Raw genomic sequence first — 27,134 nt, forward strand, 5'->3', positions numbered from 1 at the left:
TACATTATAGATTATACATTCTGGTAATTGTGGTATTGTTATTGCTGGGCTATATCTAAGCACAGGAAGTACATATAAGCGCTTTGAAGTGATAACATCCACTCCTGTTTAAAAAGCAACGTTTTATTCTAGTTGAAAAACTCATACATAATACGGCATTTGCAAGAGAAAATAGACAATTGCCCAATTAGTACTTAGAAAGACATTTAGGAAAAAAACTGTTTCATTATGGAAGACTCATAACCAGCATTTACAAATAAATCCACGTAAACTTTTATTCTTAATCACTTTTAAAATGTTTTTTTTTCAGTGTGGACGCTAATCCAAGATCAGGAAAGAGACAGTGCATTTCCATCTGAAAACACAAGAAAGATCAAAATAAATTCTCAGTGTGTCACCAAAACCACAGTGTCAGGTTTCTGTTAAGAAGAATGAGTAATACCATTCTAGCAATCTAGAATGCTGTGAGTGGGTAATAATTCCATCTAACTGATAGGGCAGATTATATATTCTGCAAGAAAACTATCCTGTGTAAAATCTTGCCCTATTTCTTCAGCTCAGAGAAAGCCTAGAGATTTAATTTTGTGAAAGAAGTAGGAGAGAGCATATGATGTTCTCTCAAAAGGCCTTCCAGCTAAACAGGGTTTTTTTAATATTATTAAAAATTCTTCCCTGTATTAATACATGAGAAAAGTAACAGCAGAACTGTGAAACAAGTTAATAAATTAAAAGAATACAGACTCCTGGGCCATAGCTAAATCTGTATCCGTACTGCACCATGATGTCAATTGTATTGCAGGGTAAAATCAGAATTAGAGTTGGTGCTACTTTATAGCTACTTATACTGTCCATAATCCTGTAGCTTGTAGAACTGTTGCAGATCAATAATATCATGCAGTACTGTGTAAATTGATTTGTTGAAACGATAGTTATAAGAGAGGTTCTAAACAGACACTGCAACATACAGTAAAGGATTGACCTACCAATGGATCTAATGGTGATGTGATAAACACATATACAAAATAGCCCGAAGCCTAATGATTTGCTTCACAATTTCATGAGAAGCTTTTTATTGTTTTCTATCTATGTTGTTTAACATTAAGAATACATTTTTTAATGAATTTATAGTTGCTACTGGTCTGGAATTTTTTGTGCTGACAGTCAAACTAACACTAAACAGACCTTTAGTTTTGTCAGATCTCATATTAGCAAAATTTTGAAATAATATGGTGGCTGAGGCCTCTAAATGAATGTCGATATGCCTTTGCTTTGGGGGAGGGGCTCATTATAATATTCTTTTGGAGTGTCACCTGCTTAGGTAAGCTTTGCTTTACAAGGTAATGTGAAGATATATGATCTTCAGTATTTTCCTGGTTAGGTATCTCTGTCCCTAGTTTAAACTTGTAATATCCTGTTTAACAAAGGAGCAGCTTCAATGGTACTTCGAGTACTTAATGTTATGCAGGTACTCAAAGTTTGTTGCTGGGATTAGGGCTTTAAAAGCAAAGGTCAGGTAAAGATCCCTTCTTGGAACACACTAGGCTATGAACCCCTATGGTTATTTTTTAATTCATGAACTTATTAAATAGACCAATAATTAATAACTTTAATATAATTAATTTGTATTTGTGTGAGTCACAGGAAAGGAACAGATAGATGTATTCTGTTGAACAGCACACCTGCCACGGCTGCAGCGTGTGTGAGTCTGCCTGCAGTACATTCAGATGTTGGCTTTCATTAAGCAGTAAGAGATGTTGCCTCCAAAAATATTTTATGACTTCTTCTAAAAGAGATTCTGATGTCTGTTTCACATGGGAAATATATTTCATCACACTCTTACATGACATCAAAATCATCGTGTCCTTCCTTCATTGTGACTACAGAGGATCAATTACAAAATACCAGACTCTACATGCCGTATGATTTGTGATTAGCTCGAGATACCCAGAGGAAGCTCTGTAAGTTACTTTAGTCTCTTCATTTTGCCTTGTCTCAAATCTGTCTACTTTGTTTGAGTTTTTAAAAGCAACTTGTCAGTGAATTTTTAGTGGAAATGTATATCTTTCAATTAAAGTGGTCCAATGAGTCCTCATCGTTAAAATCCTTTGAGTTCTGTTGCTTGCAAGGATCCATGTGGAGGCCCGGAGCCCTTGGGACTGCTGGATAACTTGGAAGCTTCCTCATCGTGCTTGAGCGGTATGACATAACTCTAAAACAACTGAGATATCTTTAGGTCTTAAATATTTGGTTTAAATATCTAGAAGATATGAGTTTCTTAAGCATTAGAAGACATGGAGGTTAAAGATCAGATTGAGCCATGCCTCTTCTTTAATAAAGCGGTCAGGATGCTGACCAGCTAGCCTGCCAGATGCCCTTTTCCATATTTTGGTTAAGTAGTCACTTGCGCCTGGGATCTGCTGTACGTGTTATGTCTGAACCCATCTGCAGTTATTTTGGGCGACACAATAAAGTGGTCAGCATAAACTGAGAAAACTTTGTCTAGCTGTCAGCGTGCCAGCAGAAATTCCTTGGGATTCAGAGTCTAAGTTTTCATTTCAATTAATTGTCAGGATGCTGAATACTATTTATTCCATGCTAGGGCTCGTTTTAACCCACAACACTGTCAGCTAGCATCAATGCAGGCGAAATGGTATTTCTTCCTGCAGAGAAGCCCATCTAGATATAATCCAGTTTGTTCTCCTGTCTCTGAATTTCGTCTGCAAGGGCAGCAGGAACAGAGACTGCAGCTGGCCTGGGATTCCCTTGCACTTGCTCGTGTGTCAGCAGCATGGTCCAATTAGGAAAGTCTATTTTTCCACAAAATAAGATTATTATAGACAACAATATGATGAACTGAAAACCTACCAAAGTTGTTCAATTATATTGAGTTTCGAAAAGGAGCTGTATCAAGCAGACAGTGGGCAGAGTGCTGGACATGGATTGAGAAATCTGGGTTCTTTTGCAAACTCTCCTGACTTTTAAATGACCTTGAGCTGTCACTTCTCCGCGCTTCAATTTCACTGTCTTTATGAGGAGGATAATAACCCTCCATAATGATTTTAGATTTACTGAAGAAAGGGTCTGTATCAACACTAGGCACTTCTTGCACTAGCCTGAGCTAGGTGAAGCTGTGGTTAAAGGTGGCCAGGATTTGGCTGACACCTTGTGCATTCCAGAAAATCTGGGGAACTTTGGTTGTTAGACTCTTTGCTTTCAGTTGTCAAAACACATTTCCATGTTAAAGGTCTTTCCTTCAGACCATTACAAAATATCTCCAGGACATTTCATATTATTTAGCTGCTGCATTAATACTCACATCTTTTGCTAATGTTACTGGGAATTGTAAAGTGCCTCTCAAGATTGTACAAATCATAACTTAACACAGATAATGTATTTTTGACCAAAAAGAAAAAAGTGTTTTGTAATATTAACATATCTGGGTGAAATTTTTGTCAGTGAGTTTTTGTTATATTTCAGTTGGACTTTTAGTTTGAAACATTCTGTTTGTAACTTTAAAAATATATAATTTTTTTTAATTATCCCTTGGGTTTATACATTTTGCATTAATATACAACTACAAGCTCTGTGCACAAAAAGAACAGTCTGCTTTCAAAACTGTTGAATGCTGTGACCTCAAGGGCGTAGAAACTGTTGACTCATTGTTTTCACTGCATATAATATTAGTCCTTTGTCACATCCAGGGAATGACATCATCTTCTTCATTGTTAGCAGCAGGTCTGAATAATAGAAAAAGTGCAGCATTAGTTGTCTGCTGTATCTGCTCGTAACAAATGAATGGGTATCTGGTACCGAGATTCAGATTGGAATTTCTGAGAGGAACGTTCAGAACAAGTTTGTGCCCAGTCGCTGGAAGGGGCTTTGCTCCTGCCCACCGTCCACAGGGCAGGCGAGCTGGCAGGAACACAGAGCCTGCCGAGCCAGTGTGGCTGGGGGTGCTGGCTTCTCGAAAGCAATAAGGGACACAGGAAAGGAAGAGATGAGGCACAGAATGAAACAGATATTTTCTTCAAGGTCGGTTAGTAAAGAAATCCCTGAACTTCTGGGAATTGTATTTCTCTGGAATCTAAAATTGTGAAAGGTGATTCTCTGAAAATAAGTCATCTCTAGGACATGCTGACAAAATTGGATCTGATTATCTTCAAAATACACCAGGGTAAGTATTTGATCCATTCCAGGTTGGTATTCATGTCTGTTAGCCTGCTACTCCCTATAGCTAAAATATCTCTGCCCTATTCTCAAAGAGTAATTCCCCAATGGAAAGATTTGCTCATGCCTTGCCTGCTCCGTGGAAGAAGGACAGTGGTAGTAATCAGGCTAGTGGAAGTCTTCTCTGGGGTGATACGCCACCTCCTTCTATATCATTCTGCAGAAGTCTTCCATGGCAAGGGAAATTTTAAGTGTTGCTTCCTGAAAAATAAATATTCCCAGTAAAACAGAGTTTACTCAGGGAGAGAGTCTGATAAAATGCCAAATCCTAATCTGTCTCCATTCTCCATTGCCTTTAAGTCTTCCCAGAAAAATGCGATGTATTTAACCATAAAATTATACCTTTGTGGTCCCAAAAAGATCTTCTGCTGTATATAAGTTCCTGTGTTGACAAACTGGACTTTGAAAAGCTGAAATCCATAGAGCTGTGAGAGAAGAACTGAGGCAGCAGGCTGGGAAAGTTGAAGGCAATGGGTTAAGGATCCAGGATTGCTTAATCACAGAGGCCCACATACCAAGAGTGGACTCAGACAAGGGGTACGCACATGGAAATACTTCCTAGAATGCCAGAGCTAAAAAAGAAAAAACAAACCACACTGTAAAAGACTAATTTCAGACCCACTGACTTGGCAGCAGTAGGGACCTCATGTCTTGGCCTCTTGGCAGCGGGCGTATCTAAACTCGTGCAGGTTCAGACAGCTGCCTTGCAAGTGGACGGCTCAGGGTTAAGCGGGTGCACCTATCCCAGTTCCTATCCTAAACTTTTATTCCGAATGTCAGACTTATCTGTTACAAAAAGTACAAAATGTTTATGCTTTTTTCTTTATGTTTCCTATGCTTTTGCAATAGAAAGCTGGACTACTTTTCTCAGTCTTCTGTTCCAGTCCACAGTTCCTCTTCAGTCAACATTTCCAAAAGATCTCAAGTGGCGTGAATTTTGGTCTGGTTAAATCACTTGATTTTCCCTTACCCTGTTTAGAAGAGGCTTGACTTGGACAAAAGCAATAATGCCAGCCATTTCCCTCCATCCCTTTAAAATTACTGGCCACCTCTCAAGAACTTGGTCTCTCTTTTGTGTCACTTTCTGACAACTCTTCTGAGTTAAACAGGTTGCCGTGGCCAAATTAAATGCTTGGGAAATACACCATACAATTAATTTGCAGTAGTAAGTTGTCTCAGCATCATTTCTCTTCCTCTCAAGGGGAATGCTGGCTCAAGCAAAAGAAAAGATTAACGTAATAAAAATATTCTAAAGACATCCTGTTAATTGTCCCAGGCTCGGATGGTATTGGCTATTCTTCTGTGGTACACAATCAGAAAACGGTGTAAAACTCAGAATTTCTGCACACCGTGGAAGTATGGTATGTATAAATGCTACGGGATAATCTCTGAAAAGTGGGTGAAAATGTGGTGGAGCTTTGCTTTGGTTTTCACAGGTGAGATCAAACTTGCCCCATTTATGAATACAATAATAGGACTTGTGAATTTATACACATCAGCGACTTTAAGGAAGAGAATAAAGGTATATGAACAAAAGGAAAATTGCAAGCAAAATAACAGCAAATTTGGGGAAAAGAAGGAAATCTTTTTTCTCTTAATATGCAAATAAGGTTTCCCATGTTTGTTTAGGAACAGAAAAGTCTTGAGGTTTTAAATTCAACCAAAATAGCAGCTTTCATTTACAACTACATTTGAAATGTTGACCTTGAATATCAAACTCCATGACAGCAAATCTCATTTAAAAAGTAAGCGAATATGCCCATTAGAGCTCAGAAATATTCACAAATGGCTGAGTGAAGCATAGCTTACAGAAAAGTTAGATGTGACAAGAGTCTGTCATTCTCCATTTGCTCTAAAATGTCCTTTCCTCAAAATGAACCAAGTCTAATTTAAAGCATTTTTTGCTTAGATGAAACTAGTCATAAAATATGGAAGAAAATACAGAATGTTACTTGCTTCAGTTCATGTAAACTGATCTGGCTGGACAATGGGAGAGCCTTCCTGTAATTCGGAGCCCTGCTGAATCCTATGCATGAGCAGTGTTCCTCCTCTCATAAACAGCTCGAGCTTTGCGTATGTATCAGTGTAGAAAAAGAAGTATTGACTTATTCACAAATTACTTTTTAGGCACTGGATTCCCAGAAATTTATCTGTAGAGCAGCATCTAGAAGCAAATGAATCTGTGATAATTTAGTCAGGTTTTCTTCCATTTTGTGTCCTTAAAGACACTTTGAGCTTAAAAAATTATGTTCAGCATTTTGAAAAGCAGAACTTTTAATCTCAACTCTGATGCTCACTTTGTTACTTCTTCTTCCAATACAGATTTTTGACATGGATTCAGTATGCCGTCTTTCATTTTCTTTCAGGCTGCTAATTAAGATGTTTCTTAATATTTTGTCAAACAAACAGGTTCCCTACAAGAGGCTAACTTGTTGTCCTGCCTCTAATATTTAGGTATCTTTCCAAAATGAAATAGTTTGAATGTGCTACAGTTTTTTCACACATCAAATATGGATTTTTTTTAATTCTGTCATTCTGCAGAACAGTCAGGAGAGAAAATAAATCAGATGTTTTATCTGACTGTACCTTGATCAGGTTTTTCTGTGGTCTCAAAAAGAGCAGTGTGGAGCTTCACTTGCTCCACAAAAAAGCATTTTTAGCTATGAAAGTATTTTAAAGACATCTTATGAAAGCCAGACCCAACGCTAAGAGTGGAGTTCTGCTCATCTTAAAAAAAAAGACTGATACTGCTTTACCGTGGTCATATCTGACTGCTTAGGATCTCCTGGTATTTAATCTCCATTATGTGAATTGGGAAAAACTTATTGCTAGGAGCCAAAATATGGGCAGAATTTCACCCGCCACACTTGCTATTGCTGTCCATCACTGACATGAGTGAGTGATGAAAACTGTCCACAATTGTGCTTCTGGGTACACAGCAACCTAGGAAATACTGACACTGCGCGTTTGTTAGGTGCTAACCATGGTGGGAGGTGTGTGAGCCTTCACATTAGGGAATTTTGCTGTCTTTGAAGTATAAATTGACATTAATAATGTTAGTGATAAGCTCATGGTGGCCACGGAAGTCTAAATGTTGTGGTAGGGCTTGTGTCCTTTAATACACAAGTTAGAAAAGGCAGACAAGAAATAATGTTGCCCTTCTTGTGGGATACTCTTACTGAAGGCAGAGGGTGTTGCGGATTTGATCCAAACATAAAGTAATCCAAGAAAACAACAGGACTGTGAAAATCTAAAAGTATGGACTTTTATTATCTTTCACCTCCTTTATTACCTTCTCAAACTATACTGCAAAGATCCAGAGTCTAGACCTCTGCAAAAGCTCTTCAGTTGCTGGGGGAAAGTCTGAGGAAGGTGTTCTTCAAAATCATCTACCGTTTGGTTTCCTCAATATGGTAGAAGCTAGAGACAGCTCTTCTGGCTCCTCTCAGTCCTCCACAGATGCCTCCCATTTATAAAAGGCACCTAATAACAAATAAACCTTTTTGAAATGTTTGCAAGGCTTCTCAGTGCTCCAAGATAGCTGGCATTCTCATTATTTAAGATATGAACCCAAACTGATTTCTCTCTGGTGCCTCCAGTGCAAAATTATTACATAGTCAGAAATAAATCAAGTGTAACTTGTAGGGGAAAAAAAGATTTGATTCCATCATGTTTCATACAGTACGATTATGAAAATGGTATATAAATTCAAATACTTCAATTGTGCCCTTAGATGGTGTCATTATGTGGCTTGCTAATTGATAGGTTATTCAAATGAACATTATAATTTTAGACTTCTTAGAAGCATCCGTATGAAGAATTTCCAAACTTCAGAGAAGTAAACTGGGTGTTAGGAAGGAAAAACACTGACTGAGAATATTTCCTAATGCATGTCACTGAAAAATCGTTACATAACTGCTGTGTGCATTCCAGGACTCGGTGCAGTCTATTTTTAATACCTGGTATGAAAGAACTTCCTGCTACTTTTTCTCTTTGAAGGCTGCTTTGTGGTTCACAAGATCATTTGCTCAGGCCAATTTTTCTGCTATCCTTAAACCTCATTTTTCCTGCTAAAAAAAACGGTGAAACTGCATCAAATGGAAGAAGGTGCTGAGCATAAAATACCATGAAGAGTAAGGTACGTTATGTAAATGTTGCAGTGGTCCCAGAGCTAAGCACTGCCAACTCAGGCTTAATATTAAACCTGAAAAGAAATCTAAACATGTTGAACACCTGCACTTGTAAGAAAAGCAAGAGAACTTGCATGCCAAGCAACAGCACCCAGCAAGAATTTTTAACGTTGTGTTTATGAAGGCAGATTTCTTATTTTTTTTAGTTAGAGTAGTTTTGATTTCATACTGTTCTCCATGCAGTGTTAGCACAGGTCACCATTTTGATCACAATTTATATAATCATTAACATAAGGCATTTTGCTTAAAAGCAACCAAACTTCTTCAAGCACAGGCTGTGCAAGAGATTTCAGAATATTGAACTGCACAGAAAGTTTACAGCATCGGTGTGATTTTGCTGCTAAAATCTTGGAGGAACAGAGGCTGCTGGAAGCGAAATGGCCAGAGGGACCACCATTTTCACCTCGTCTGACTTCCTGCGAAACAAAGGCCACGGGACTTCCTGAATGAATGCGTTTTCAAGCTAGAGCGAATCTTTTAGGCAAAGGTACAGTCAAGTGACAGCCAATCCATCAGAGCTGCTAAAAGAATTTAAAAGTGTTAATCTTACAGATAAAAAAATAATGAGGGTACTTGCAAACTAACAGGCAGTTCATTGTGTATTAGAAAGGACTTCTGTGACTCTCTTACTTTCATCCACAGCAGAGAAATGGAATGACAATTTTTAAGTGCAGAATAGCATTCAGTGGCAATTGCTGGCACCGTTGCCGTTCACCTACGCTTGAAATCTCCAGCAGGGAGGCAGCGGAGCGTTGCGGTCAGATGACTGAAACAGGTAATACCCTCAGCTGCCCGACCTCCGGCCGTGACAGACGTCGCCGCTGCCGTCGAAGGGAGGTTTCGACACAGAGCGGCTCCTGAAGGGCCCCGGCTTTCGGCTGGGTGTCGGGAGGCGAGCAGTCGGTTACGGGGGGTACGGAGCACCTTTAGGGGCTGTTGGGTTACGCAGACGCGGGGGGCTGTAGTGGTAAGCTGCACCGGTGAGGGTGTGAGGAGCAGGGTACCTGCCTCACTCCGTGGGTTTAATCCATCGGCAGGGCCGGGCTGCCTAAGAACCCCAGAGCTAACAAAGTATTTGGACTTCCCTTACTGTTGCTTTGATGCTCTCCCACCAGAAGCAATTCCTTTCCTCCCCTCTGCTGTCTCCACAAAGTTTCATGTCCATAGAATACTTTTTGATTATTTCTGCACTTCTGTAGACCTTTGAAGTTGTTTTTTTTTGCCAAAGAAACTGCTCCAGCCCTCAGTCCCAGTGCTCCCAGTCTCAACCTCAGCGCACTCCTCCCTCTCCCTCTTTGCATCAGAGTGCTTTGGATCCTAACCTTCATTTTCGGAGGAAATGTCTCCAACCCAAAAATGGGAAATCTGACTGAATTCTGCTTGTTTCAACAAAGTTGTTATGAAAAAATTCATTATGGGTCACTTAAAAATCTTCCACATTTAGGCCAAAGTCGTGGAACTGCTCTGCTTAATTTTGTCCAGTGTCTCACAATAACATCTTGTTTTCAGTTACTTGTAGCTATTTGGGCTGGTATTTTCCAAGCCAAGCATCTGCCCCAGGTTTAATTTTTGGCGGTTTCCAGCTAAACCACTGTAGTAATTTTCAAGAACAAGGTTAAAAAAATATTTTGCCCATGTTAAAAAATAATAATCTGGTGGCTTCATTCAGAAGTGTCAGTATCCCCGTTTCTCTGCAGGAGGAACCTGAAACGCAGCACCATCACTGGTCTACTTCCGTCCATGTACCTGCTGAGCAGCGACTTGAAATTTGGCAGCACGGTTGCTCTGGTTTCACAGATGCGCATCCAAATGTAACAAAGTTATAAGACTCCATGAAAATCTCGGTCTGCACGTGATCGGTTAAGAACTGCTAGCTTTTGGGAGCTGAGCTTTCCTCCGATCAGCCTGTGCTGCGGCGTTGGGCGGCTGCATGGGGGCCGGCACCACGTGCAGCCCCGTGCAGAGCACCCGACTGTTCCTCTGCAACCTCTCCTCCCGCTTCCCGAGGGATCGCTGTCTGCAGGTGAGGCTGGGTGCCCCTCCTCTGGGCATCGTCGCCCTTTCCTCTGCTCATGCTGAGGCAGCGAGAAAAGGAGGATGGCTCACGAAGGTGAAGGAGCTTGGGAGGAGGCCCGTAGCCGACAGAGCATGGGAGGGAGTAGAAAGCGAGAAGCAGAAGGAGATGAGAGCGGTGGGTACCAGGGAGACAACTATTACTGACCAGTGCTAGGACTTCTCCTAGGACAACTGGGACATCATGGAGAGAAATCAGTTGTGGAAGCAGTTCTTCATGACTAGGAAAATAAAACCAGGTTACACATATGTACAGAATGAGATACTGCTAGGCAATGGGGAAAGGGTATGATAGAGTAGGTAAGGAGGTTAATAAGCGTAACGGAGATAAAGGTGGAATTCCAGGGGAAATAATAGTTAAGGAAAAACAAGAGGGTGGATGTGCAGATGAAGGAGAGGAAATTAGGAGATGAAAACAGAGCCTGAAGAGTGCAAGAAGGCAGGAGCCAAGGAATGGAGGGGTGGATGAGCAAACTGTGGAAGAGCAAGATCTGGGAGTTACATGAAAATAGCACAGAGGAGAGAGAGAAGGAGAGAAGGCAAGAGCCAGGCAAAAGGAAAATTAGTTAAGAGCATCAAGGGAGAGAACGAGTGTGAGTGCAGACTCAGAATGGGCTGATTTTTTCGAGTCGGACATCAGTGCAAATTGTCATTTATCTGTAATGGTGTAGGAACAGGAATCAGGTATGGCTAGCATCTATAGCCACACTTTTTTTCTTGTTAGAGAGCTGTTTTATCAAATATTCTGGATCTCTTGAGCCAGAACTCCAGAGTTAAGGTGACCACATGTCACTATCTGTTTACTTTTCAGGCTTCCTCCAACTTTATTAACAAATACTTGAAGTGCCTGAAGTGCAAAATGCTGCTTTTTTAACCACAGGGGAAAAAAAAAAAAAAAAAAAAAAGACTTCTGCAATACGCATTTGAAATATTTTAAGTAATTTTAAAATTATAGGTGGGGCTGCCAGCAATGCCTCTCACTGGCAGAGCGCAGCAAGGCCCCGCGCTCAGCCCGACGGCCTTTCGCTGGGGGGTGTCTGTCATCTCAGAGGGCTTGCACCGTCCCCACAGCCACCCGGCACACTTCATCGCAGGCACCAGCAGCACTGCCTTTGCCATTTTTTTCTCCCAGCAGCTAGAACCACCACCACCCGGAGACGAGGGAAGAGGGGGGCCGAGAGGGCTGGGTGACCCCTGCGTGCCCACGGGCAGAGCAGAAACAGAGGTCGCTCGGGCAGGAGCCAGGGAGTGCAGCGTCTGGAGGTGGGGTGAGAGGTGTCGTGCCCCATGGTCCTGCTCCAGCTGCGGACACACCAGCGTGACCCTCTCCCAGTGATAAAGCAGGGGGGAACGGTGCTGTTTGCCTCTAGCACGGTGATGCAGCTTGCAAGCTGGACTTTCTCTAACATAAATGGCAAATGCTTCCCCAGAAGCGGCACGTTGGGTCTGTCAGGTTCTCTGTCAGCTGGAAGGAAAGCTCTGCAGAGCTGAGCTGCTTTACTTTCCTTTTGAGAATGAAAGTAGCACTGCTGTCAGAAGATGAAGTTGTTGCCATGTATCAGGTGATAGGAAAAACTACCCTGAAACTGCAAATGGTCCTACATACATTTATTTCTATATACTTGGGAGCTAGGAGTGTTAATTTGCTGTCTATTTATGTTTGTCATACTGATATCTTAAAAAACACAAATTACACTCCTAATAACAGCTCCTAGGGGTAAGGCTGCTGTTACTGCCTGGTTCCTCCTAAGGATTAAACAGAGCTCGGAGCTGATGCATTGACCTACTGCTTCTTGAAGCAGATCTCTGTTCAAATTCTGACCTACGTCCCAGCTGAAAACGCATTCGATCTTTTCTTAATTTGTGATAGATACGTGTGTACATTACAAAACCATCTCGCAATTTGGCAAATTAAGTTGTCTGTGGTTAGCTCTAGAATTGCAGAGAGATTGCAGCGCACTGTGGCATTGCATAACGAGCTGCCCCGGACCTTGCCTTACTCGAGTGAGTAGCAGTAATCCTTATCTCGAGCCAGCATCAGATTCATCCCGTTTTTCAGAAAAGAATTCGTATCAAATATACGATGGGCATGTTATGCCTTGTGGCTGCAATGTTTTTTCAATTAACTTCTCTGAATATACCACAATGAAAAGTGTCAGCTTTTTGCCTCAGAGGCCTATAATTAGATTAAATGAATACAGTTAATTATCTACTATCTTCTTTACACAAAACAATATGTTTCTATAAATTAAAATGCTCGTACAGGAAGGAAATTGTTGTTCACTCCAATATATTCATGCAGTGCTGGATTGTGAGTGCTGGGAATGTAATGTAGTATAGCACAGCTTTTTGTCTGCAGCCCTTCTTTTACAGGAGCTAAAACCAATTACATCCGAGAAATCCACAGACACCACACCGTTCAGAGCATATATGTTGGGGCAAGGAGGTGGTATTATTAAAAGTCACAGTGCTCGTGAAACAGATACACTTTTCTCTGTCACGGATGTTCTCTGAAAAAAAATCCCTCAGTGAGATTAAACACAGCTTTGTTTGCGTACCTGCAGTCACACCCTGGCAGACTATGGTATGTCCAGATATAAAGCTGCTTTTTGTGGCAGAGCGTACTTCTCCTTTCGGAAAATTTTGAAAAATCCGTTCTATAGGAAGCATTTACAATTAACAGCTCGGTTTCCAGGCCTACTGGGATTCTAGCAAATGTGGACTGAAAAATCTCCTCTGCCTGTTCCCCAGCGTGACGAAATACAAGCAACAGATCATGACCGATCAGTACCCTCCCACCCTGGCGTGCCCGGTGCCGAGGTGCAGATATTCACACGGTGGTGCATCGCCACGGCGGCCACATATCCGAAGCAGAAAGCTTCCTTTTTGATTTGACAGAGCGTATCCAAATGCCCCTATTTCCATCAGGACAGACGTTAATAACTTAAGGCCTAAACCTGCGATCCTCCCTCTCCAGAAAATGACAGTTCTCTCTAACAGCAGCCCTCGCTCCGGCCCGCAGTGTGCTCTGCGTGTAAGCGCGACATGCACCCAGGGCCGGGCTTGTGTTTCGTTAGGGTCAAACCCTGGAAAGCTTTCGAATTCCGGGTGTTCCCACAGCGCATCGCATTTTATTGTGGTTTGTGCTGTGCGAGTGTCTTTTCCCTGAAATGCTCATTAGCTCCACGTAGGAAAGCACTCATTAAAATCTCGTTGTGGTGATAATAATCTTAATATTGAGGAGTGAAGAGGGCTGTGTTGCCATATAAACGCTGCCCCACTTCCTGCTCTCGGGGTGTAACGGGAGAAAGCCCATCTTGATAGGCACTGTCTGCTGCAGGAAAACTTTCACCAGGAGCTGGGATTTGACTTTAACCTTTTAGTGGCTGCACTGTGGAGCAAAAGCTTTCATGCTTCCCACACAGAAGGAAGCTTTTTTTATTTAAAATTCTCGTAAACACTGCTACAAATATCAGAAAGCAGTTACAGAGGAACAAAGAAATGCAACTGGAAACATGGTTCAGTGGTCTTGCACTTCCCTGAAAAGCTGATTATGCTTCTGGCTGATTCAGTTGCTTTCAGAGGGAATTTACCCTTTTTGGCAGTTGGAGCTTCAGCAGCGCTGATTGGGCTAACGGCAGAAAATGCGTCTCGGGCTGAGGAAACCAGCTCAGGGTCCTGCGTGCGTCAAACTGAATTTTGCCAGCGAGCTCTAGATTTTGTCCTTCAGCCCCTCGGTCTCCCTCGCTTCGCAGCATTCAGAAGCCATTTTGACACCAGTTTGAGAATATTTCATTTCTGCTTTTGCAGGTGCCTTGCCCAATTCCCTGCTTTCCTTTCCACGGCTTATCTTATACGATAAGCACTAACGAGAGGGCAAGGTTATGCTGAGGCATCCAAGACAGGAGACTGCTCTTCCCCGCAGCTCCTTAAGCAGAGCTGTGCACAGTCCTCAGCAGTCCCCTGCCCGAGAGGTCACTCGCACGCTCCGGGGGAAGGCACAGACAGACGAAACGTCCCCGGCACTCGGTGCTGCTTCAAAACGCGAGAAGCCACCTCACCCCTCAGCGCCGCGGCACAGATTTTTGGGGAATTTTGGGGTTTTATATTTTCCCCCCCTGGAGCGGGGCTCCGCAGTTCGGGTCGGCGGGGCGCGGTCCGCCCCTCAGCAACGCGCTGCGCACCCCGAGATCCCCCCCTCGCCGCCGAGACACAGAGACCCAGCAGCAGCGCGGAATTCTTCCCCACCCCCACCCCCCCATCCTTTCGCCCGCCCGCAATTTCCAAACCTAACGAAAGGTCACCGGGAGCTCTGCCGGGGAGAGAGCGCCTTGCTTCCCGGCTTTTTTTTTTTTTTTTTAAGGAAAACCTGGAGATAAATCTGCTTCTCTCAGCCTCCTGCGCTGGGAGAAGATGCTGCAAGCGGGGTGTTGGCGGGGGGAGCCCCGGGCCGCGGCGGGAGCAGCCGAGGGAGGGCAGCGTGCGGAGGGCAGCGGGCAGACGGGGCCGGTCGCGGTACTCACTGCGGCGGAGGGGCTGCGTGGGGACGCTCCGGTCGCGGCCGCGGGGAGAGGGCGGGAGGAAAGGGAGGGGAAGAAAAAGACAAAAATAAAAAAAAAATTTAAAAAAGCGCCAAAAACACCGAGAAAAAGGGGAGCAGCGCGCGCGGCGGGGATGGCCGAGGCGCCTGCTGAGCGCGGCTCCCCCCCCCCCCCCCCCGGGTCCCGGCGCGGCTGCCGAGCCCGCGGAGGAAACCAAATAAATAAAAGCAGACTGTTATTTAAGGCGCGTAAATTTAAAAATATTTGGACAGGAAGAGCACGGGGAGAGGAACGGCAGAAGGCGACCTAACGGTTTCGGAGCCGGGCGCTGCTCCCCCCCCCCCCCGCCCCGCTCCCCGCCCGACCTGCCCGGCCCCGCCGCCGGCCGCGACCCTCCCTCCTCCCCGGGGATCCCGGCGGAGCCCTCCGGGAGCACCGACATTTTGAATGCGGGCCTGTGTGGTGGGGCAGGCTGGTCTGAGGCTGGGTGAGAAATCTTTCTTTCTCTCTTTCCTCCCTTCTCCTTTCCTCCCCCCCTCCCCCAGCACGGCAGAACGGTCCTGGCAAATAAAGGCAGCGGCTTTTCTCCCCGCGCTGTTTTCCGAGGGAATTTCAGCGCCTTGGTACGCGGATAACGCCGTGCGGCTGCCGCTGGCTGCCCGGTGGACTGCCAGGTGCCTCGCTGGAAGAGACCCTCTTCTTTCTTTTAAAAGCTAAAAAGCAGTGGGTTTCTACCGTTTTTAACTCTTTCTCCGCGTGGGCAATGCAACGGCGTTTCCTGCGAAGCTCGTTTCTCATCCTACCACGAGATAAATCGTCGATTTCTCCCCTCTCCCCTCACCGAAAACCGCAGAGAGAAGTCCCCTCATGCGCTGAAACGCGCGGTCATTCGCTGCGCTGCGGCGGAGCCGGACTCGCCCGCGGAGACCCCAGAACCGACCCTGCTCCCCCTCGGCCTTGCACCACCCCCCATTGCCCCCCGCACTCCCGGCCCGGCTCCTGCACACCCCCCCCCGGGCCCGCTGCCGCTCGCTCAGCTCGGCTCGGTCCCTTGGGGTCCCCGCGGGGTCCCCCCCTGCCCGGCAGAGACGCAGCGGCCCCCGCCGCTGCTCCGAGGACGGTTCGGAAGCGAAGGCCGAGTGCGGCGGCTTCGCCCGCCCGTGTGACTGCGGCGGGGAGGGGGCTCTGCCCCGCAGCCCCCGTCCCGCACGGCTCCCGGCACGGCCGCGGTGCGCGGGCTCCCTCCCCGCGTCGCTCCGGGCCGGTTCCCGCCTTGGGATTTTTGGATGGGCGAAATCACAGAAGTCACTTCTGACACCGCACCCGGTACCAGAACCCCTTCTCGGCGTGAAGATTCCCCGTTAATCGGACTCTCTCTGCGTGATGTTCTCCGCTCAGTGAGAGTGAACACCCCTGCGGGGAGCAGCCCCGCAGCAAACCCCCCCGCAGCTCTGCGCCTCGGCTCGTCCGCAGACCCCGCAAGGCTCCCGCAGACCCCGCAGGGCGCCCGGAGGCTCTGCGGGGTAACCGTCGGCTTCCCGGGGCGGCGGAGAGCGGTCCGCGCTGTCGGAGCGTCTAACCAGGAGCTTCAATTTGTAATGTTGTCTCCGATAAACGGAGCGGCTGACAGAGAAAAAAATAAAACAAATAAAGGCAGCAATAAAGCAAATAAACCGTACCTTGGAACAGGGCTGAGCATCGCCCGTGACTCAGCCGCCAGCGCTGCGGGCATGGCCGGGGTGTAGCGGGTCCTGCCTTCGGGCGGGAGCCGCCGGCGCGCAGCGAAAGCCGCTATTTCTGCCCAGGCGGGGCATTTTCCTCGGAAAAACGGTCGCGTTATCAAGCCACTACTTCAGCCTCGGCTTAGGGTAAATGAAATGCCGATGGAGCTCAAAATGGCTCTGGGACGAGCTCTTTCCGCGGCACAGGTGAAAAAATAAGTGAGGAAGGTGACGATTACCTTTAAGCGTTCACCTCTGCTGCGGCAGCCAAGGGGAGAAATCCGGGGGGGGGGGGGGGGGGGGAGGATTTCGGCTTTGCGGGGGAAGCGCGGGGCACCGGCTGCGGAGAAGGGAAAAGCTGGGCGCATCCCCCCGTGACGTGGGGAAGGGAGAGGGGCAGCGGCAGAGAGGGCTGCGGGTCGCCCCGCCGCGGGGACCTGCGGATCACCTCGCTCGGTTTTAGTATTTCGGGCGGGTTTAGTGCTCCGTACACCGGGTGTTTTGCGGGGTATTTCCCCAAGGACGCGCCCTGAGCGCCGTGCTGCTCGCCTGCGTGGTCTCTGGACCCCTCCCGAACAAAAAAATGGTAACAAAAATGCGCAAGACTTCGTGTTTCGCAGAGGTCTTTAATCAGCAAACACAGCAGTGGGACAGAGGGTATAGGAAACGTGGCAGCCTCAGAAAATTAACGTTTTACTTGAAAACGGTAGTAGCTGGTTTTGTGGGGCTAAAATCTGGGGGGGGGTGGTTAAGAGTTAAAATCTAAACTAACATACACCCCCTCCTCTTTTAAGTGCTATTTTAAGTAATATTCATTCGGCATTGATTTTAAACCTTCTATTTTGCGCAATTAAAATTTAGACTATTCAAAATAAAGCACTTTAAACTGCCCACCTGTCCCGCAACTAGATGCTGTACAAACGTTAAAGGTCCCGCACTAAACTCTTCCCGAGGCGGTGCTGAGCCCCGTCAGCTCCCGTCGCAGCTGGCGAGGTGAAGGAGTCCGGTGAATGCTCTGACATTGCAAGGGAAAATTTTCAATGGTTAAAATGTGTTGTAGGCGCAAGCAACAACACAACTTCCCCAAGACCAAACGCGCTGCTTCCCAAATGTCACCGCGTTCAAACGTTCCTGCTCGGTGAGATGCAGCTGTCGTTAAAATGGGCCATTTCCAGGCAAAACAGAACAGTGGGTGGAAAGCACATTTTTCTCCCCGAGCACCTACGCTGCGCTCGGCTGGCGGAGCAAGCTGCTGCGCTGTGTCCTCCTGCCTCTGACAATGCCTCTCTGCTGCTTGTTTTGAAACTGGGCAAAGCGTCTCGTTCAGCGCACAGTAAACACGAACTACCAAACTGAGTTGTTTAAAACCTCTGGCAATGAAAAAAAACCAAACAAACACCATTTGTACTGTTTCTGGTAACTAAATTCAAAACCAGCTTGGTGAAAGTTTAAATACACAAAGGGGAAAAGTGTCATCTACATTTAGAAAGTAAGCGACCTACTTCTACAAGCTCTCGTTAGTGTCAAAACGCAGCTATTTCGCACAGCCCCCCCAGCGCCGTCCCCTCTCCCCAGGACGAGCAGCCGTCGCCTGCGATCTCTGCCTGAGCAGGGGGCTGCAGGGTACCCCGTAAAAGGCTGCTTTCACCCAAAACGGGAGTTCAGAATCTTAAGCCTGGCTGAAGGAAGGGGGGGGAAGGGAGGGGGGTGCGTCGAGAGGTGGGAGAAATCACAGTAAGCCATTACTTTTTCTTGAAAGTCCGGCAACATTAAGCAGTGAATATGTAGCTCTTGTATGAACGGCTTAATAGGAACGAGCTAAAATAAATGGTAAAACTTGACACTGGAAAAACTAGGTGCGAGCGGCCGACGCGGTGCGAGGACCCTGTGCAGGACAGGCGCAAGGCACCCTGCGAGCGCGGGCTGGAAGCCTTCCCCCCGCCTAAAACCCACCTCTGGGGTTGCTGGAAACTTCTATTATTCAGGGGAAAAAAAGAAAAAACAAACAAACGAAAAACAGAAGGTCGCAACAAAACGTTACTAAAAAGAGGGTGCGGGGGGAGAGGGGGGGTCCGAGAGCCCCGAGGTCCGGAGGAAAGCGCATCCGAGCCGGGGTTAGTCCGCGGCGGCGGGGAAGGAACTGCTGCCCTCCAGGAGCTTCACCACGGCGGCTCGCTTGTAGAGCTTCGCCAGGTCGTAGGCGGTGGCCCCCCGCTTGTTCTGGTGGCCCACCTTGCAGTCGGCGCAGCCCAGCAGCACCTCCACCACCCGCGCGTGCCCCTCCCGGGCTGCCCAGTGCAGAGCCAGGTTGCCCTCCTCATCCTCCACGTTCACGTCGGCTTTGAACTCCAGCAGGGTCTGCAGAGTGTCCAGAAACCCTTCCCTGGCCACGTCGTGAATGACAGCGAAGCCGGTACTGTCCTTCAGGTCGGGGTCGGCCCCGTGGGTCAGCAGCCGCCGGGCGATCTCGGGGTTCCCCAGCTTCATCACCTGGGGAGGAGGAGGAGGGAGAGTTGAATCCCGGGGGGGGGGAGGGGGAAGGGGGGGTTGCTTCAGCCCCGGGCTCCGAGCCCTGTGCGCATCGCTGGGGCTGGCCGGGGCTCAGCCCGAGCGGGAGCCCGGCTGTAACACCAGCGATGGGCCAGAACACCTCGTTTTTCGCGTGTTTTTTTTTTTTTTTTTTTTTCCTAAACTCGATGAAATGGCGAAAGATGTCACCATTTCGGTGCTAAGCAGCCTGCTGTCTCAGAGAGATTAATGTCTGAAACAGGCAGTGTAGAACGGGGATGTAACAACATTTCTTTTTTTTTTTTTTTTAACGTGGGTTATCTCAGTTTCTTAACAGCCGAAAATGAAGAATAGTTCGCTTTTATTTGCCTAAGTATCGAGACACCTTCGCATTACTGCTTAATCTCGTTAAACATCAAATATAGGGTCTCTGAGGAACAGCTACTTTACCTCAGCAACAGCAAATGTAGGATGTGTTTTTATAAGCTTTCAGGTGTTTACATTGTCTGTGCATTATCATAAAACAAATATTTGGACTGTACCATAGCTCTGTCCGCTAAGAAAAATAAATGCTAGGAGAAATTTTTCTCCCCAATATTTCTGTTTCATAATGTCACCCAAAAAGGAGAAGTTACAAGGAATGTTTCAAAGTTCCAGCAGTTTTCTTCTAAAACCAGCATGTTATATCATACTTTCATAATTTCACTACAAGTAAACTGTGGCTATATTCTGGTGTTAAAACCACCCCTTTTTTTAAAAACAACAACAACAATAATTGCATTATCTGGCTGTTTGTCTCAGGAAAAAAAAAAGCTTCTTTAACTTTTCTCGATTGCATCATAATACTGTCATAATTAGAACGCCAATCTTTCTTAATTTGGGGCTTAACAGCTCACACCGATTTCCCCCAAATTCCTAATTTTTTGTTTTCACACAGATTTTTAAAAAGTGAGCAAGGTGATGTGCCATCTCCAGTCTATAGGCAATGTTTCCCTGGTCTTGTAACCGGTCTCACACTAAGTGTCAAATTCGAAAAAAAAAAAAAGTCTCTATTTTCTTAGAAACGTAAAATTGAAAAAAAATTGATTTTAATATCTTGGTAAAAAAATTATCTGCACAAATGAGCATTGCAGAGCATTAGATTTAGCATAAGGTACAGTTTCTACAAGGGATTTGCAGAAAAAACTCTCCCGGTGACAAACACAGCTCAGGCTTTTTAAGACAAGCAAGCTACAGCAAACACAAGCTCGGCGGCGTCTGGGCTGTAAAGCAGCCCGGTACGTTCCACATCTGCAGGCGAGGGCAGCAGTGCAGATAAGGCAGGCTGGGATTCAGGGAAAGAGATTTCTCCGAGCCCCTCGGCTTCCAGCTCCCTGGGTGCCATTTCTTTCACTTCTGACCAGAGATGGAAGCAATGGAAAAGAAAACAAGAGCGTTGTGATCTCGCTTTCTTTAGTCGAATCTGGACACTTTGATCTCTTTTTGGGAGCCCGGGCTGTATTATTTGTGAATTCAAAACTTGCGTTTTGTTGCAGAGGGAATTTTCTGTGCTCAGCCCAGGGGACTGCAGGCTCCAGTTAAAGATGCGGGGGGGGGGGGGGGGGGGGGGGGAGAGAAAAATCACATAAAAGGTGATGCTGTTGGGACATGGGCTACAACTGTACAGCAAATGCCCTTTATTTTGCAAAGTTTCACTTGGGAGGAGGGAAGAAAAGAAGGAGAAAGCATTAATTGAACAAGCCTGATGAAGTGCAGAAAGGCAGGGCTTGCATTCGAGGCCTGCATAGGTACACTTCATCAGAAATAAAAAGCACAGAGCAAGGCAAGCCGAGCAGCTGTTTAATTAAACATAAACGCAGAAGAAAAACATAAATTCATTGGTATTAATACAGGAGGGTTCTCTCCGTTCTAATGGAGAGAGAGATTAAGGAGAGATTATCTCGGTGGTGTAGAGTGCACTGACAGGAGCTCTTTCGAGCGTGGTCACGCACCCACAGCACATTTCGGGATGATACATACTGAAAATAAGTCGAGAGATTCTCCTGTTTTGATTTTTGTTGTGGTTCATTAACTCTGTTATGATTAGGCAGCGATAAGATATATTGTTAGGACACGGATGCGTGTTAAATATAGCTGGATGCTGTGCCATTGTGTAAAATATTCCTCATTTCAGCATACGGACAGTTAGCTGCTTTTAGCAAAAAAAAAAAAAAACCACACCAAAACCAAAACATATTACTGTAGGACAAATCGGTTTTCAGCCCTTGTCCCGAGGATAAACGAGCTAGCTGAATGTTTCCTGCTTTCTTCAAGCAGACAGTTTGTGTACGATTTTAATTTGAACCCTTTCACTCTCTTAAAAGTTGCTGCAAGTGCCTGCGCTGCCATGCGATGCCCTATTTAGGTGCTACCGGGACAGAGAGGAGCTCGCAGATACCCAGCTTCAGCGAAATTGTCAAAAAAGGGTCATTCCTGCTTTTTTAGCAAGAGGTGCTTATTTTCGAGCCCTAACATTTTGATGTTAAGCCAAAAAAAAACAAGAGCCGTAAATATCTCGAGCACATTCGCAAGCTCTATGCTGTTTAAAAAACCCAATTTCAGAAATTGTTATCTTGCTTTCGGGGGAGGGGGGGACAAGAGTTAACAAACGATTTTTCTAATGTGTGAAATTAAAAAGATCTATAGTTGCACTTCCACGTTTCATTACTTACACCTTAAGTACAAATAACAACACATCTTTTCCCTCCAGATTTATAAATCACTTCTTTCGCTGTCTGGTAGGTATTCTACCCTTTTCGCCATCATTCTCTGATATTATTAAAAGCAAAATCTTTCCCCAGCTCCAACAGTTAGCAGCTGGAAGAGTTCCAACCCCTGCCTGCGCAGCCACACACTTAAAAATTCGGACACAGCACCCTATACGATCAGCAAGGAAATAGCTGGAGCCGGTGCCCTGCTCGCCGAGCTAAAAAAAGCAAAAATCGAAGCCTTAATTCTGAATGAAAAAGCGAGTGGTCCAGCCGGAGCCCTGCCCGGCAGGGCGAGCCCCTCGCGTACCCCGAGGGTCCGAGCAGCCCGCTGCCCGCTCCGGAGGGGTCGGTCCTCACCCACAGCGCGGAAAGGAGAAAGCAGCAGCAGCCCCCAGACCCCAGCCGAGCCACGCTCTGCAAGCAGATCGCAGGGGAAGGGGTGGGGGGGGTGGGGGTGGGGGGGAGAGGAAAAAAAATAAAGGAAAAAACAAGAAAAAACAGAAGAGGAAGGAACAAAAAAAAAAGATAGATAAATCCTAAGCTTCAGCGAACAGCACATTTGTGTTTACAGACCTGCTACGAAATCCTGCTCACCTAAGCTGATTTCTTTTCATCTCTGCTCTTGCGTTCCTTGCCTCCTCCCCACGAAGTTACAAAATAGCAGCAAACTCGCAGCCCGTTTGACATTGAGGGTGAGCCCCGACTGAAATCATGGTTTTGACCAGTTTTATTTCAAGTACGTCATTTTAGGGAGTTGGAGCCACTAAAGTTATAAAATATGGCATCCAACGAGTTTGAAAAACCACTCGAATTTCATCCACCAGCCTGTTTCAAACGTTGTCTTTTTTTTTTTTTTTTGGAAACCCCGGGTCACGTAGGTAACCAGTGATGAAACATTTCCTTCCCTCTCTGGATACCAACCTGCAGCGCAGTCCTCCCAAATCCATTTTGTGCATTGACGTTTACATTCTTTTGCAACAAATTAGTAAGTTGCACTAGGTCCCCCTTGGCAGCCGCGGACGCCAGCTCGTTCCCAGAAGGCTCGGCCATTCTTTAGGGTGACTGACGATCGGAAAAAAGATGAGTTTTGTTTTTTTTTTTTTGGTTTGATTTTTTTTTTTTTAACCAGGCATGGCATCGGAGACTGACAGAAGGATTGGGATGGTTAATCTTCTGGAGTAGACCTTGTAGTAAATACTCGTAAAAAACCTCCTTGCCAAGAGCCCGCCCCTAACTCACACGTGATTTATTCGGCAAAACTGCAGCTCCGCTCGAGAGAAGGTTTCTTCGCTTCCACATATAGAGTAACTCCTAGTAAAGCTGTGGCCACTTTCGGGGGGGGGGGGGGGGGTGTATATTAACATCTACGCACTACACTGTCTATGCTGTCGGGAAGGTATAGACGCGAGCGCCGGGGACTCACTCAGACCCGAGGTCTCGGAAGGAGAAGACAACCCACCCTGTCCGCGGCCGGGGTCGGAGGCTCGGCGGCGGCGGCGGCAGCTCCGGGGAACGGTCTTCCGTGGCAGTCCGCGGCCGCTCCGGCTCGGGATCCCCCCGTCGGCCCCGCACCGGGCCGGGCTCGCTCCCTCGGCGCTCCGGCCCCGCGCAGCAGCCCCGCTCCCGCGCAGCCCCTGCGATCCCGGCCGGCGGCGGCTCCGGGGCATCCGGGAGGGCTGCGGGACGCGGCACCCGCTCCCCCCCCACCCCGCCGCTCGCCCTCAGGCCGCGGGGCCCGGCGGGCGAGGAGCGGGCGGGGGCCGGTGCCGCGGGCCGGGGGCGCGGTGACAGCCGCCGCTCGCCTGCTGCTTCCACTCCGCCAAGCCGAGCTGCACTTGCCGGTCCGCGCTCGCTGCCTCCGCCCGCGGCTCCGCGCTCCCCCTTTTTTAAGCGCAAACAATCGCTACTTCTGTTTCCTACGGACACGGAGCCGGTTTCTCGCTCTCTTTTTTTTTTTTTTCCTCTCTCTTTTTCCCTCCCCCCCCACTTTTTTTTTTTTTTTAACCTCATCAGCTTTTTTTGAAAAGAAAAAAAATTTGAGCGCTTTTTGAGTTGAAACACCCGCCCACATTTTAACGGCAGAGATTTAAGGAGGCGCGGCGGAGTTGCGGCGCGGCCGGGCAGGAAGGCCTGCAGCGGCGCCCGCCCGCCCCTCGCCCGGCCCCGGCTCCGGCCCCGCCGCGCAGGCCCCGGCTCTGGCTCTGGCTCTGGCCCTGGCCACGGCCCCGGCCCCGCCGCCGGTCCCTCCGCCACCGCGCCTTGCTCCGCTCCCCGCGCAGCCCGGGCCGGCGCCGCCCCGCACAGCCATGACAGTCGGGGTGCTTTTAGGAGGAGCGCTGCTGGGGCGGGGGGGGGGGGGGGGGGAGGAAAAGGAGGTTTCAGCGGCGGGAGCCGCCGCGCCCCTGAGCGGGGACCGAGGGGGGGGGAGGGGGGGGCGGAGGGAGGCCTCCCACCGGGCGGTCGCCACCTGCCCGCGGCGCGGGGGGGGGAGCAGACCTGGCCCCCGTCCCGACCCCGGTCCCCGTCCCGGCCCCGCCGCCCTCGCTAGTCACCCCGCGGGGCAGCGGGTCCGGGGTCCGCCCCGCGCAGCGACCGGGGGTCTCCTCTCCCTCAGGACAAGGTCAAGGACGAAGGGTCAATGTCAGCTCGTCTTAACGGGGGAAGGCGGCCGCCCGCGGCAGCGCTCCTCGCCTTCCCGGTGCCCGCGATGGATGTGGCAGTGCCATTTCGAGGGGGGACGCGCGGGCTCCGCTGGCCCCTCCGCGGGGCGGAGGAGGGACGGGGGCACGGCGCGGAGATCCCGCTGCCGCTCGGCCCGGCGCCGTTCAGCGCCCTCATCCCGCTGTAGCGGGGCTTGCTTGAAGTTTCGGGGCTTCGGGAGGCCGCACTCCGCCCCGGCGAACCCCCTCCCCACGGAGACAGAGCCGGTTTTACCGGGACGAGCCCGCAGCCCGGGCGGCGGAGGGCAGTCGGTGCGACCCCCGCCTCCGGCGTTCCTTTCGCCCCCCGCTCGCTTCGCCGTTGCGTTTACCTTGCGGGAACGCGCAGGTGACCAGCGGGCAGCTGCCCACCCACCCGCGGGCAGGGGCAGGGGCAGCGGCCTCCCTCACCCCCCGCCACAGCGGGGAAAAAGCGCCGTTTTGGAGGGCCTAATTATGATAACTCTCGGCCAGGAGTAATAATAGTGCTCATAGTTTTGTAAACAAAAAATATGGATGATAATTTCCCTCAAAGTTAACTCCAGAAATGTGTATGTATATATATATAACATTCATGTACTAAAAGATAGTCGCTTTTCTGCGTAAGGAAGGAATTCACACGCAAAACTGCGAGCACTTGGTCAGACGGCTGGCGAGCGGCTGCCTGCGGGACTCCTCGGTGCCTGCAGCCCCCGGGCTGCGGTGGTGCTACCTGCGGCCGGCTCACTGCGCAGTTACACCCACAAGTCTTACCACAGTCCCCCGTGATGGTTTTTTTGTTGTTGTTGTTTTACAGTTCAGAATAAAGCCCTCGTCTTCTCTTAATCACGCCACATAAGAAAAATAATGAAGGAAAGCGTAGCCGGGGTGCTGCAGGCCTCCTGCGAGTAAAGCTGCCTGGCCAGAAAATGCCGCCAAACCTCCTTCGCCGTGAGGGTCTGTCAAAAAAATCTCTGCAGAAAGCAGCTCGTTAATCCCGATCATTTCCTCTCAAGAAGGATAAAGATACTCCTCCTAAAAAAGAAAGACTTGTCCCAATCGACTCCAAAATCGGCAGAAAAAACACCGTCTGGAGGGAGAAACTACCGCCGGCCACTGCAAGGAGTAAAATAAGCGAGTGTCCTCCCGGCTCTCGAATTTGTCTGACGCTCGATGGAGGAAAACAATAACAAAAAAATCCACCTCGAGTGGCTCGGAGCGAGGGGCTGTGAGGAGAGGACAGAGACTTTCGCTGTGACTTGGACGCGAACCTCCTGCGGCGTGGAGCACGGGCAGCTTCTCGCCTTCCCTCCACCTTCTGGATCCAGCCCTTCCTGGTCTGATCTGACACAGATATCATTATTTAAAATAGGACCATAATAGACGCGAACGCCGTGTAGCTAATCTCGACAACATACCTATAGATTCTGTTCGTGCCAGGAACTAATTGGCTTTAATCCAATTGCTAAAACTCGCTTTTCAGCCTTTATTATGGTTACTCTCTAGTAATGTGTGGGTGGATTTGTTTGTAATTTAGCATAGGCTGTCCCTGGCATCGCACCATACCTCATACTTCGCACAGAACTGTCTGTAACATCAAACTGGGAAGGAAAAAAATAAAAAATAAAGAGAAAAACAGGGCAGGTGCGAGGGCAATCACTTGCTCACCCCTCCGGCCGGCGGGGGGGGCTGGAACTGTTCGGCTCACGCCAGCGGGCAATACAAACCCCTTCGGCAAACCCTGCCGGCACCAACCCGGGCAGGAGCGCGATGAAACGCAGCGTTCGGCCGTGATGACGCCCTGGCTTCGCACCGTGAGCGACGTCTGCGTGGCCTCGACCCTCCCGGCGCCCCGCAGCCCAGGCTCCCCAGCAGCGCTGGCAAGCGGGGTGGAAACGGCTCCCGGGAGCGATTTATTCCGGGGAATGCGGACTCTCCCGCAGGCGCGGCGGGACTCTCGGTGCGGCCCCGCCGGCTGGCAGCGCCCGGCCCCCCCCTCTGCCCTCCGAGGGACCCGGCGGTGGGCGGGGGGGCATGCCGGCCCCGGGAAACCCCCGTAAAACCCTCCCGGAGAGAGAAGGAGAAAAGGAACCGAACCAAACCCAGCGCAGGACGGCGCGGGGAGGGAGCAGAGCGAGCTCGGCCGGGCTCGGGAGCAGCTCGGTGTCCGAGGGCGTGCTGGTGTTCAGCGTTAATTACAGCCGGACTGGCAGGAGCTAACGACCCCCTCATCTCCCTGCGGTGCACCATCAGCGCCCGGTGCGGGCCGCCGCGCCGGCCGGAGACCGCTGGCTCGGAAAAGCGGTGAAAAACGCTCTTCTTCCTCCTCTTCCTCCTCCCCGGCGGCTCCTCCCCGTACCGGCACGGGGAACAGGGAGAGCAGTCGCCGTTCCGGGTCACCCGGCGGGCACACACGGTCGCCGGGGCAGACGCGCTCGCCGCTGGC

At 48.5% G+C, this 27,134-nt stretch overlaps 2 protein-coding genes and 2 long non-coding RNA genes across 7 annotated transcripts in view; 2 read left to right on the forward strand and 2 right to left on the reverse strand.

Moving 5' to 3' along the window:
• Positions 1-27,134, forward strand: part of TTC39A (tetratricopeptide repeat domain 39A) — a 210,724-nt gene that overhangs the window by 113,781 nt on the left and 69,809 nt on the right. The window lies entirely within an intron of this gene.
• LOC142361778 (uncharacterized) lies at positions 127-15,337 on the reverse strand. 3 transcript variants are annotated; one of them, XR_012764387.1, is made up of 5 exons: positions 15,014-15,337; positions 10,639-10,711; positions 4,570-4,799; positions 4,295-4,428; positions 127-3,737 (listed from the first exon to the last, which is right to left on the reverse strand). It is a non-coding gene; the product is annotated as an uncharacterized LOC142361778 (long non-coding RNA). The 3 variants fall into 3 exon arrangements; XR_012764386.1 differs by lacking the exon at positions 4,570-4,799 and having other exon boundaries at positions 4,300-4,428; XR_012764385.1 differs by lacking the exon at positions 4,570-4,799.
• On the reverse strand, positions 17,365-23,691 carry CDKN2C (cyclin dependent kinase inhibitor 2C). Of its 2 annotated transcripts, XM_075424513.1 has the most exons (3): positions 23,470-23,691; positions 22,932-23,072; positions 17,365-19,242 (listed from the first exon to the last, which is right to left on the reverse strand). In XM_075424513.1, the coding sequence occupies exons 2-3, from the start codon at positions 23,058-23,060 to the stop codon at positions 18,868-18,870; spliced, it is 504 nt and encodes a 167-aa protein (XP_075280628.1). In that variant the 5' UTR covers positions 23,061-23,072; positions 23,470-23,691; the 3' UTR covers positions 17,365-18,867. The 2 variants fall into 2 exon arrangements, with proteins under 2 accessions (XP_075280628.1, XP_075280627.1); XM_075424512.1 differs by lacking the exon at positions 23,470-23,691 and having other exon boundaries at positions 22,932-23,349.
• On the forward strand, positions 24,469-26,329 carry LOC142361687 (uncharacterized). The gene is made up of 2 exons (XR_012764333.1): positions 24,469-24,630; positions 25,506-26,329. It is a non-coding gene; the product is annotated as an uncharacterized LOC142361687 (long non-coding RNA).

This window comes from Opisthocomus hoazin, chromosome 6, assembly GCF_030867145.1.
Source record: "Opisthocomus hoazin isolate bOpiHoa1 chromosome 6, bOpiHoa1.hap1, whole genome shotgun sequence".
NCBI classification, from domain to species: domain Eukaryota; kingdom Metazoa; phylum Chordata; class Aves; order Opisthocomiformes; family Opisthocomidae; genus Opisthocomus; species Opisthocomus hoazin.